This window comes from Macrosteles quadrilineatus, unplaced genomic scaffold, assembly GCF_028750875.1.
Source record: "Macrosteles quadrilineatus isolate MER2022 unplaced genomic scaffold, UCM_ALF_1.0 Scaffold_1__1_contigs__length_201487025, whole genome shotgun sequence".
NCBI lineage: Eukaryota > Metazoa > Arthropoda > Insecta > Hemiptera > Cicadellidae > Macrosteles > Macrosteles quadrilineatus.
The window spans coordinates 52,488,736-52,501,752 of record NW_026542594.1 but is presented as its reverse complement, the minus strand read 5'-3'; the positions used below and the strand labels follow the sequence as shown (position 1 = coordinate 52,501,752).

The following is a 13,017-nucleotide window of genomic DNA, read 5'->3' as shown; positions in this document are numbered from 1 at the left end:
AGTAGCTATTTAATAATAATTTAAAATGGGCTGGTTTCTTACCAAATCGTCGTGAAAACCCACTAAGCTACGTTCAATAAACTGCAGCACAAACATCAATCGTAGTTTAAAGCGAGTGATGTTAAATTGTCTTTGCCAACACTCCTTGTTCTTTGGCTATTGCAATAAATGTACAGTAGTGCCTGCTATATCTAGCCGAGATTTATTTTTGAACTTGACTCTGTCTCAATAGACTTTGTAGGTTAAAATAAGATTCGAAAGTGGCGATTTCAAGACACGGGGAGTCCCCAGTCCCCACTGTCACGTAGGCCTTGGGCCGGGGCTGAGGGGATACTAGAACATCTTAGCTTAGGCGCAACACATTTTTATATAAGTATTAAATTTATTATTTAACAGTATATATTAAAATCTGCATACATTTTTCTTCATTTGACCATGCCTAAAATCCTAAAATGATATGAAAAGGTAAGGAAACAAGCCCATGACGTAGGAAGTGGTGAAGGAAGTAAACAAAGGCTGTCATCGCAGAGTGGTGGAACCTTTTGTGGCAGTAGATTAATGTATTTGTAATACTTAAATGCTATGGGAAGGGAGGGAATCAGGTCCACGACTTAGGGAGTGGTGAAGGTAGTAGTAAAGGGGAGTTTGGGAATGGATTAATGTATATGCAATACTAAGACTGCTTTCAGAGTAATCTAATGATCTTCCCCGAGCAAATCTCGGTCCCCAGGTACTATCTGTAAACAAGCGACTACGAAATAAGTTTATCCTACACTATACTATGGGCAAAACAGATAATACATTTAACACTTTTATCAATAGGCTTTAAATTAAAATTCCATGTTGCTTGTCGTTTGCTTATTATTTTTGGTTCAAATACGCCCCAGGATACACAGTGCAGTGGTGACCGACATGTGACGAGAGGGTCGCCAATTGTCTTGATTGGATCGAATCTGAGACCAGCTGTGATCAGTAGTCAATCAGTCCATCAGTCCCCCGCTGCACATTGCACTAACAAACACTCTCCCACAACAATTGACTCTGTCAACAACCATCAACTACAACGACAGTACATAGTTGGAACAACTCGCTGCGTTGCCAGACAATCACCATGTGTTCACCGGTTCATGGTTATGCCGCTGCCGTTATCGGATATACATACTATATACAGTTGAATGAAGTCTCTTAGCATGTCATATATGGAATGAAAGAGGAGTACAATAGACCTAATTATAGTCAGATTTTATTTCATTCCAAAAGTATACGTTGCTATTACATTGTTACTTCATTATTGCTTACTCGTCTCTTTACTTTGCTGTCTCTTTACCCTTCTGTTAGTCGTGCTAACAGTTACACGAATCATGACGCAGTACCTCCACTGTAAACTCATCAACACATTTCATTTCCACATTCGATTTAGTTTAAACAATTTAGTAAATAGTATTAGTAGTTTTAGTTTTAGCACAATGAGTAGGGCGTACTATTCGCTCGGGTGAACTTGTGAATAGTTAAATAAGCGTGTCACTTGTGATATAGCTGTACAAATTGGGAATAGTCACCGGGATGATGGAAATAAACCACTACCATTACACAAAACATACTTACACTATAATTACATGATAAGTAGGCCTACTCTCGCACACGTGAGGACTGAGGAGGCGCTATCAAATGGTTACATTTCGGACAATCCTAGAATAGACACGCGACACGCGACAGTCTGCTCACATCTCTGCCTTGCTGGGAATGAAACCAGACCGATAATATGTACTGTTATATTCCCACAATTACTGAACTAAATGGCCGTATACTTTTTTGTTTTCTGTTTTTCAACATCAGGGATTTTCACCTTTGTTTGACATCCTAACAGTGGTATTTTTACCATCGTTGACCTTATGTTAGATAGGATCAATAAATAATTGCCCAATTACAAATTATATCCAGAATCGATCCCGTAAAATATTGTGCAGACAAAGCTTGTATTGTGTTGTGTTATTGGGCCATGAAACTAAAATTAAATTGCCTGAATGTCGGAAGTTGATCACAATCCCTTGATTTGTGGTAAGATGACTCGATTGACATTGCGTCGGTTCTTTTGCAGTCTATTTCAACATATTAAGGTTTTACAAAATATATTTTCTTCAATAGTAATAACATAATAATTTATTTTAGATTTCCACCTTCTAATCGTGAACCGACGCGATATTTACCACCAGGACCAGTCATGCAGTAGTCAGCTGTCTGTGTATGTGACATCTGATTCCTATGCTTACTGGGTCGCGACTGGTCAGTGGTCGTGGCAGGTCCGTGGTACCATTGATGAAGTAATATAATCTGTGTACTGTCATTGACTATTGGAAGTTGTATTAATAGTCAAAGGTACTGTGTAATGTATGGTTGGTTGTAGCAAGTGAGGCCTTGGTTGTAGTTATCGTCTGCGTCATAGAAGCTGGTAGTCAGGGTAACCGTTGCCATGGCGTGTATTTATGTTTGTCGTGTTTCACCCGTAACCGTACACTCTACCTTATGACCCCTCTCTTCGGAATATAGAAATATTGAATGTCCAAACTTTGCTTGGTGTGTTTAAAATATCAATGATAGTAAACAGTCAGTTAACTGTTGGTAATCTATTCACTTATTTTAATCTCCTGAAAAAGTAACACGATATGTTTTTGTTTCAGGTATGGGAAGAACGCCAACTTCGAAACAGTGAGCCAAACATAACATGTTCAATAGGCCTATAAGTAATTTTTTAATTAATACAGTGTATTGACTGAAGCATGTAGACTCATCTTTCACTGTAGGCCTATGTAAGCACAGTCGTCGGAGAGAACACGGTGCTATTCCTACGTAGGTTAAGGATATTTATTCTGTCGGCTAACTGTAGATAGTTGTTTGTCCGTATTTAGATCTGTTTGAGCTAATGACCTTTGCTCTCCTTAGATGAGATATGTTTCTCTATCTGGTGGATATAAATAGTCGCTACTTCATTCAAACATACCATCTGCCAACTGCTATTCTGGTTAAATCTGCTTTGCCATCTTATAAGTGAGCGAATTCCAGGTTTCACAGTTTATTTTGTTAAACTATACATTGTTTGATTACAATCTGCTATAAAAGTTAATATAGTATATAGCCAATGTAATAGAAGCAAAAATCCATTCTGCAGGTTGCTGTGGTGGGGGTATTTATTTATGAATAATGCTGGGAACCGATTTCGCTAGTTTGCTATTTTTGATCAAACACAACAAACATTTAAAATGAAGTTGAAGAATGTGCATGACACGCTTTATACTTATATTATTTCAAATACCTTTTGTTTTAATATCAACTGTACATAATTTGGCAACCCCCAAAAATATATTACTAAACAACTGTAAATTTGTATGTTTCTGACGAATCCTAATCATTTACAATATGGATTGTCCAAAAGACAACTAAGCATATCAGACAAAGCGGAATTTATTGTGCCGGTTAAGATAGTTGGCAATATTGTTGTTGGACGAAAAGTGTCTCGCAGACTCAGCATATGTGCCAATACAGTGGCGTGATCGCTACGGCAGCAGTTCTGGCTCAGTGTCCGTTCCCTCAGCACCAGTACTCAGCATGCCGCTCTGCCGTAGTCTCACATTCCACCTGCTCTTCTTCACCCCTCGCCGACCCATCACCACTCATACAAAGGTAACTAGACTCTCTGTGATCTCTACAGCAGCAGTTCTGGCTCAGTGTCCGTTCCCTCAGCACCAGTACTCAGCATGCCGCTCTGCCGTAGTCTCACATTCCACCTGCTCTTCTTCACCCCTCGCCGACCCATCACCAATCATACAAAGGTAACTAGACTCTCCGTGATCTCTACAGCAGCAGTTCTGGCTCAGTGTCCGTCCCCTCAGCACCAGTACTCAGCATGCCGCTCTGTCGAAGTCCCACCTTCCACCTGCTCTTCTTCACCCCTCGCCGACCCATCACCACTCATACAAAGGTAACTAGACTCTCTGTGATCTCTACTGCAGCAGTTCTGGCTCAGTGTCCGTTCCCTCAGCACCAGTACTCAGCATGCAGCTCTGTCGTAGTCTCACATTCCACCTGCTCTTCTTCACCCCTCGCCGACCCATCACCACTCATACAAAGGTAACTAGACTCTCCGTGATCTCTACTGCAGCAGTTCTGGCTCAGTGTCCGTCCCCTCAGCACCAGTACTCAGCATGCCGCTCTGTCGAAGTCCCACCTTCCACCTGCTCTTCTTCACCCCTCGCCGACCCATCACCACTCATACAAAGGTAACTAGACTCTCTGTGATCTCTACTGCAGCAGTTCTGGCTCAGTGTCCGTCCCCTCAGCACCAGGGCTCAGCATGCCGCTCTGTCGTAGTCTCACATTCCACCTGCTCTTCTTCACCCCTCGCCGACCCATCACCACTCATACAAAGGTAACTAGACTCTCTGTGATCTCTACTGCAGCAGTTCTGGCTCAGTGTCCGTCCCCTCAGCACCAGTACTCAGCATGCCGCTCTGTCGAAGTCCCACCTTCCACCTGCTCTTCTTCACCCCTCGCCGACCCATCACCACTCATAGAAAGGTAACTAGACTCTCCGTGATCTCTACTGCAGCAGTTCTGGCTCAGTGTCCGTCCCCTCAGCACCAGGGCTCAGCATGCCGCTCTGTCGTAGTCTCACATTCCACCTGCTCTTCTTCACCCCTCGCCGACCCATCAACCACTCATACAAAGGTAACTAGACTCTCCGTGATCTCTACTGCAGCAGTTCTGGCTCAGTGTCCGTCCCCTCAGCACCAGTACTCAGCATGCCGCTCTGTCGAAGTCCCACCTTCCACCTGCTCTTCTTCACCCCTCGCCGACCCATCACCACTCATACAAAGGTAACTAGACTCTCCGTGATCTCTACTGCAGCAGTTCTGGCTCAGTGTCCGTCCCCTCAGCACCAGTACTCAGCATGCCGCTCTGTCGAAGTCCCACCTTCCACCTGCTCTTCTTCACCCCTCGCCGACCCATCACCACTCATACAAAGGTAACTAGACTCTCTGTGATCTCTACTGCAGCAGTTCTGGCTCAGTGTCCGTCCCCTCAGCACCAGTACTCAGCATGCCGCTCTGTCGTAGTCCCACCTTCCACCTGCTCTTCTTCACCCCTCGCCGACCCATCACCACTCATACAAAGGTAACTAGACTCTCTGTGATCTCTACAGCAGCAGTTCTGGCTCAGTGTCCGTTCCCTCAGCACCAGTATTCAGCATGCCGCTCTGTCGTAGTCTCACCTTCCACCTGCTCTTCTTCACCCCTCGCCGACCCATCACCACTCATACAAAGGTAACTAGACTCTCTGTGATCTCTACAGCAGCAGTTCTGGCTCAGTGTCCGTTCCCTCAGCACCAGTATTCAGCATGCCGCTCTTTCGTAGTCTCACCTTCCACCTGCTCTTCTTCACCCCTCGCCGACCCATCACCACTCATACAAAGGTAACTAGACTCTCCGTGATCTCTACTGCAGCAGTTCTGGCTCAGTGTCCGTCCCCTCAGCACCAGTACTCAGCATGCCGCTCTGTCGTAGTCTCACCTTCCACCTGCTCTTCTTCACCCCTCGCCGACCCATCACCACTCATAGAAAGGTAACTAGACTCTCCGTGATATCTACTGCAGCTGTTCTGGCTCAGTGTCCGTCCCCTCAGCACCAGTACTCAGCATGCCGCTCTGTCGAAGTCCCACCTTCCACCTGCTCTTCTTCACCCCTCGCCGACCCATCACCACTCATACAAAGGTAACTAGACTCTCTGTGATCTCTACTGCAGCAGTTCTGGCTCAGTGTCCGTCCCCTCAGCACCAGGCCTCAGCATGCCGCTCTGTCGAAGTCCCACCTTCCACCTGCTCTTCTTCACACCTCGCCGACCCATCACCACTCATACAAAGGTAACTAGACTCTGTGTGAACTCTACTGCAGCAGTTCTGGCTCAGTGTCCGTCCCCTCAGCACCAGTACTCAGCATGCCGCTCTGTCGTAGTCTCACCTTCCACTTGCTCTTCTTCACCCCTCGCCGACCCATCACCACTCATACAAAGGTAACTAGACTCTCTGTGATCTCTACTGCAGCAGTTCTGGCTCAGTGTCCGTCCCCTCAGCACCAGTACTCAGCATGCCGCTCTGTCGTAGTCCCACCTTCCACCTGCTCTTCTTCACCCCTCGCCGACCCATCACCACTCATACAAAGGTAACTAGACTCTCTGTGATCTCTACTGCAGCAGTTCTGGCTCAGTGTCCGTCCCCTTAGCACCAGTACTCAGCATGCCGCTCTGTCGAAGTCCCACCTTCCACCTGCTCTTCTTCACCACTCACCGACCCATCACCACTCATACAAAGGTAACTAGACTCTCTGTGCTCTCTACTGCAGCAGTTCTGGCTCAGTGTCCGTTCCCTCAGCACCAGTACTCAGCATGCCGCTCTGTCGTAGTCTCACCTTCTACTTGCTCTTCTTCACCCCTCGCCGACCCATCACCACTCATACAAAGGTGACTAGACTCTCTGTGATCTCTACTGCAGCAGTTCTGGCTCAGTGTCCGTCCCCTCAGCACCAGTACTCAGCATGCCGCTCTGTCGTAGTCTCACCTTCCACTTGCTCTTCTTCACCACTCACCGACCCATCACCACTCATACAAAGGTAACTAGACTCTGTGTGAACTCTACTGCAGCAGTTCTGGCCCAGTATCCGTCCATATGCATATCAGCTGATATGCATTGTTCCACAGTTATATTTTTTTGGGGGAAATTTCCCATATAATAAGCGATTACTGTAGGTCCCATGGTAAGACCTAGACTCGGGACCGATTTACATTTTTGTTTTGAGGTCCCCAGAGGCCAAAAACACCATCCGTTTAAATTGATATCTTACTAATATTATAAATGTGAAAGTTTGTGTGTTTGTTTGTTTGTTTGTTTGAAGTTCAATCACGCATTAACTACTGGATAGATTTGGCTGAAATTTGGCATGATGATAGCTCACATTCCTGATTAACATATAGGCATATTCTTATCTCAAAAGTCCTTTCGGGCTCCGCCTCAGTGGCTCTGTAGTTCCCCATGTTAACCTTATATTCCATTCAAAGAATATGAGTATTCATATTCAAAGGGAATTAAAGAATTTGGTCAGCTGTTTCAACTAAAAAACTATGATATGCAAAAGCATTAAAAGTTATAAGATTTATCAACAGGGTGCAGCACAATTATTTATTTATTTATGAAATCGGACGCTGGGAACGGGGTTTTACGGGGGATTTTATGGGGTAAAAATTGGGTTTTTTCCTTTTTACCATCAAAACACCAAATTTTCCAACTTTAAAAAGAAAATAATTTAGTACATTGAAGTATTTTTGTGCGGTTATTGGTTACGGAGAAAACGCAAAGAAATAGTAAATTTAAATTCCCATATTATTTGTATGGAAAATATTGTAAAATATTGTAGTTTACTTGTTTATGGTTATATTTGGATCAAATTTATTACTAATTAGCAAATTTATTTTTTTATACTAAGCTATTAATGTTTTACTAAAAAAAAAACACTTTATTACCCTCCCTGTAGCAGCAAACCTAGGTACTCGTTTAACCTAATGTTATTTAAATAGATTTAATTTTATATCAATTCAGGCAAATGGAAATTCGCTTAGGTTTGCTGCGGCGGGGGTATTTGTAAATGCTAGTGCAACCTCTATTTGAGCCTGCAAACAACTTAAAAAACCGCATAGATAACTGGAACGATGTTAAGCTGATCGGCAATGAAAGCAGGCCATACCACTGAATACTTGAGTATTCGTGAGGTATACCATCATTATGACCTATTAGTAGTTTTGTTGTTGTGTAAAAGTTGCTCACGGTATTTGTCGTATTTGGGTTACGTTAAAAAAAAAGAAGTTGCTGTAGAAATATCGACAACGCAATAATAATAAGACCGGTGTTTGGAGAAATGGTCTCTTCCTTTATTCTGTGGTTACATAAAGCCAGTGTATATTTACGTGGTGGAAATAAAATCTCTTGTTTCTCACATAATCATGCTCGCAAACTGTTGGGAGGCTGTCACGTGTGTGTGGGAGTTTCTTGGTCCTCACACCGTCCCGTCAAACTGAGGATTATGGGTCAAATTTACGCCGAGTCTAAGTCTCGCCAGCTATTAAATAGCCTACTTCACTAAGGATTAAGACTACATTAATTTTAAGTTGTAGGGCAATAATTTTGAAATGATGCAAGACACAGCCGTATGGATTTAGATCCTTGATGTTTATGCAAGGACGGCGTTGTTGTACGCGTAGAAACACCAACCGTATACGCGTGGACGATGCTTGATCGTTTTAAGTTGCCTGGCTGCTGTGGCTTTGATGGTGTTAAATAAATATTGCAATTGGACACTCTTTTCCACAAATCATTAATACAATCTAGCTTTTATCTTATCATGTTCATCAACTGTAGGTTGTCAATGGATACTCAAGTTTTACGAAGTATCCACGATTGTTTACCGTAATCTTTTGGCGTTTACGTTTTAAAATGGTGTAATTTAGTCGGAGGTTAATTTTATTCGATTCTACCGGGCTTCTGGAGGGAATTAATTTCCTTATACCGAGAGGAAAACGTTCTTCAGATACATTTGCTCACTTACTAACTACTCTCTCAATTGTGGATTGGCCAGATTGCAGCGTCTTGGAAACGAAGTCGGATCACAAGTTGACTTCTTCAACGAACAGTGTTGTCTTCCTTCAGAAGGAAATCCTCTAACATTATCTTTGTTATGCCTGTTTTGTAGCTGATGTATGTTTGTTTTGTTCTAAAATCTTTTTATTCTTGTTATTCATTTATAGATTTATTGTTGTTTGTTGTTAATTATTCACATAACTTTGTCATCATAGTTTATATATTGTTAATCTCGAGGAGATATTTGTTGTTGTTGTACTTTCAAATCTATATGCTTTTTCTGAAGTCCAAATTAATATTAAATATTTTTTGTTATTATCTGTAATTGTTGTTACGTTGTTGTCTTGTTATTATTTTTTGTTGCAATGCTGCTTTGTTTCATGGTCATTATGTAACTTATCTTGTTATTTTTGTTGTTATCTTTTCATTCTGCTCATGTGCTTAAAACACATATATTTTGTAAATGGTGTATCCGTTGATATTAATAAATGTATTGCTTCAATACTATTTAGCGAATTTTCCATATAGGGAATAAGCTATTACCGTGGCTGTCATGGTAAGACCTGGACCCGGGACCGATTTACTTTTTCGTTTTGAGGTCCCCAGAGGCCAAAAACACCATTAGTTCAAATTCATATACAGTATGTATATATATTTATATGTGTCCGTTAGCGCGATAACTCGAACCAAAATGATCACATTTTGATGAAATTTGGTATAAGCGTGTAAATCTACATTTATTCCAACGAGTTTGTGAACCAGCATGATCATTGATCGTTCCATGGGAACGGGGTTTTATGGGGGTTTTATGTGGGTTTTTATTGGGTAAAAATGAGTTTTTCCCATTTTTGACTAAAAATTTGTAAAAATTTGCAATTTCTTTCTAAACAGTTTTGTAAAGCTTAGAAAAAGAAATAATTTAGTGTATTAACTCTCTCTAAAAATTACAGAGAAAATTTAAAATAAGTTTAAGTTTTTTAAATTTCCATTTTCTTATGGAGAAAATTAAAACTGTCGTAGTTTACTTGTTTATGGATGTATGTTGATAAAATTTGGAAAATTTATTTATTTCATCCTATGCTATTAAAGATTGGTTAAAATCTGTTTTTACCTTCCCCATATCAGCAAACCTAGGCACTCGTTAAATCTAATGTTATTTAAATTGGGAATACAGTAAATATGTCTTATTTATGGAAATATTTTAGTAAAAATGTAATCAGACAAGTTGAAATACGGTTAGTCTGCAGGTTTGCTGCGGCGGGGGTATTATAAACTATTACATTTCACAGGAGTCATCAAGAGTCATTTAGTTCTCACAATTTTGTAGGTCAGTGCTGGGTCTTTAAAACGTTTTACATCTCGAGCAAGTAATTAATCAACAGATGCTTATGCTTATCAGGAAGGATAAACGTGTTGAATGGCAAAGGTCAATCAGTGATAGCGATGTTTTATCAGCTGGCAGGTTGTTGTCCGACAAGAACATCGCCAATTAAATGATTCCCGTATGTCTTGGGTTTGTAAATATGTTGTTGATGTTGTGTTGTTGAGTGTTTTATTACTTAACTCAGAACAGTAATTGTACATTACTAGCAAGTTATCCTGGTGATAGCGTCAACGCCTGCAAGTTTGTTTCTATTGTTTTAATGAATATTGAACGTAATATTACCAAAGTTATAAATTAATCAATCGAAGCTGTTAAACAAATGGTGAATTTGAATAGAAGTACGTGTTTTCATTGAATGCACATAACGCATGTCTCCAAATACGATATTGTTGACATGTTATATCATTTAATTGATTACTGTCGGTTAAAATACAAAAAAACCTACAGTCGGTTTAATTGCGTGTTAATACCATCTTTGTTGTTTCTAGTATAATAATAAAATTCCGCTACATTTAAATCTGGGATATGTAGTAGTGTTGCTTTTTATACTTGACCCGTTCAGTGCAGTGTGATCAAGACTCTAGGCGCAGGTGTGTACTATAAGAGCACCTGTCTCACATTTCACTGTCATCAGCTGCAATCTAATAAAAGGTTTTCTTACTGACAACACAGATTTTAGTTATACAACATTTTAATGACTTTAAATACATCGTTAACAGAGAATCACAGTGTAACTTATTACATTTTAGGAGAATATTAGTTGCCATTAAATATAAACCGTGTGTGTGTCCGTTTTCTTATTGCCATAATCTGACAACTCAAATGTTAATCACTGGAAATACAAAACTACATATTTATATAATTAAGTACACAATAATATATTTAACACAATCAACGTGTTTTCCTTGATGTATTGAATGCTACATGTACCTATCAATTATATGCTCATCTATTCTGCTCTTCGCTCTTCATTTACTTACTCTAAAATAATGGTTTAATATTATACATCAAGGTGGCATTTTAATGGCTATGGAATTATGTACTTATCGTTAGACCGATTATGACTTATAGGCTTACACCTGTTGGATGTTTTTTCGTTGATGCTAATTATACACCATCGGCGGTGACTCGTAGATGTACAGTTCTTGGTATCGTCCGTCGTCATCGTCTACTATACTGGCTACTACTGTGGCATACGGACGGAACGACGGAGGCCAAGGTCGTTCGTAGACAGGAAGTAACCTCGGCATTTCCGGTTTGGATCGTTCCCTACTCCGGTTCCCTAGTCCAGTCGTCCAGTTTACTGACACTGACTGACACATTTACTTTCTCACCGCCGCAGCACGCAACACGTCAGGCAGGCACGTCACCGCTTAACCGGGGCCAACGTTAACTCTACTGTCCAGTCCACCGGGGAGCGAGCTGGTGTAGTGGTTAGAGTGCGGGACTTCAGTCCCTGAGGTCCCGGGTTCGATCCCCGCCAAGTCACCAATGGATTTATCTAAGTGATAATGCCGCAACCCCTAGGTCTAGCCTGAAGTAATTTGATAAACAATCCCAGGCTCGTGCCTAGCGTCCTAGGACAAAAAAAAATAGCCCCGCCGCAGCAAACCTGCCGACTAAGCGAATTTCCATACAGTATTGTCTTAATTGATTTTCAATTAAATATATTTTAATAACATTAGGTTTAACGAGTACCTAGGTTTGCTGCTACAAGGAAACTAATAAATTGTGTTTTTTGTAAAATATTGATAGCTTAGTACAAAATAAATAAATTTGATCAAAATACAAAATATATCCATAAACAAGCAAACTACAACATTTGACAATATTCTCCATAAGAATAACATGGGAATTTTAAATTTACAATTTTTTTAATTTTCTCCTTTACTATTAACCGAACAAAAATACTTTTATATACTAAATTAATTGTTTTTTTAAGCTCTTTAAAAAGGTCTATAGAGAAATCGGGAAATTTTGTGTTTTGAGGGTCAAAAGTGAGAAAAACCAATTTTTACCCCATAAAACCCCCCGTAAAGCCCCGTTCCCATGGTCCGATCATGCTGGTTCGCGAACTCATTCAAGTTTATCCTGCTTTACACCTTTTAACCAAATTTCATCAAAATCTAACAAAAATTACTCAAGTTATCGCGTTAACGGACGTATATATATATATATATATATATATGTCTATATATATATATATATATAAATTTGAACGAATGGGGTTTTTTGCCTCTGAGGACATCAAAATGAAAAAAGTAAATCGGTCCCGGGTCTAGGTCTTACCGTGCCACCTACGGTAATAGCTACTTCCCTATAGTCCCCCCTACACTTCCCTATAAAATGGGGGTTTCCCATTTTTCACCTTAACACGTTCACTGCTAATGACGCACTTGTGCGTCATAAGTATATTAGCAGATATATAATACATGATGTATATAATTACATAATATATTTTAATCCACAATTTATAGTATAAAATTTATTTAATTAAAGATATATTGTCACTCAATTAACATGATCATGTTAATGTTTATGTTTTTTAGCCATTTATAAAAGTATTACATATCATTAGCAGTGAATGTGTTAAAAACAAAAATTTTTGCAATTTCTTTGTAAACCATTTTGTAGAGCTTTAAAAAATAAACAATTTAGTATATTTATGCGGTGTTGTATGCCTAACGGTAATGGAGAAAATTCAAAAATAGTTTTATTTAAAATTCCCATGTTATTCTTATGGAGAAAATGAAAACTGTTGTAGTTTACTTGTCTATGGGTATATATTGATACAATTTGGCAAGTTTATTTATTTCATCCTATACTATTGACGTATAGTCCAAAAACATTTTTTACCTTCTCCGTAGCAGCAAACCTAAGCACTCGTTAAATATAATGTTATTTAAATTTGGAATAAATATGTCTTATTTATGGAAATATTTTAGTAAACATGTAA

The 13,017-nt window shown here is 40.1% G+C and overlaps 1 protein-coding gene across 8 annotated transcripts in view; it reads left to right on the top strand.

The window, feature by feature from the left end:
• The window catches only part of LOC128983067 (rhotekin-like), a 194,687-nt gene that overhangs the window by 155,360 nt on the left and 26,310 nt on the right, over nucleotides 1-13,017 (top strand). The window contains exon 1 of one of the 8 annotated variants that reach the window (XM_054402209.1): nucleotides 6,418-6,510. The exons of 6 other annotated variants lie outside the window; for them this stretch is intronic. In XM_054402209.1, coding sequence (XP_054258184.1) covers nucleotides 6,436-6,510 — 75 coding nt within the window. In that variant the 5' untranslated portion in view covers nucleotides 6,418-6,435. Of the gene's footprint in view, nucleotides 1-6,417; nucleotides 6,511-6,578; nucleotides 6,660-13,017 lie in introns of those variants that run through there. One more of the 8 variants, XM_054402210.1, reaches the window with a different exon arrangement.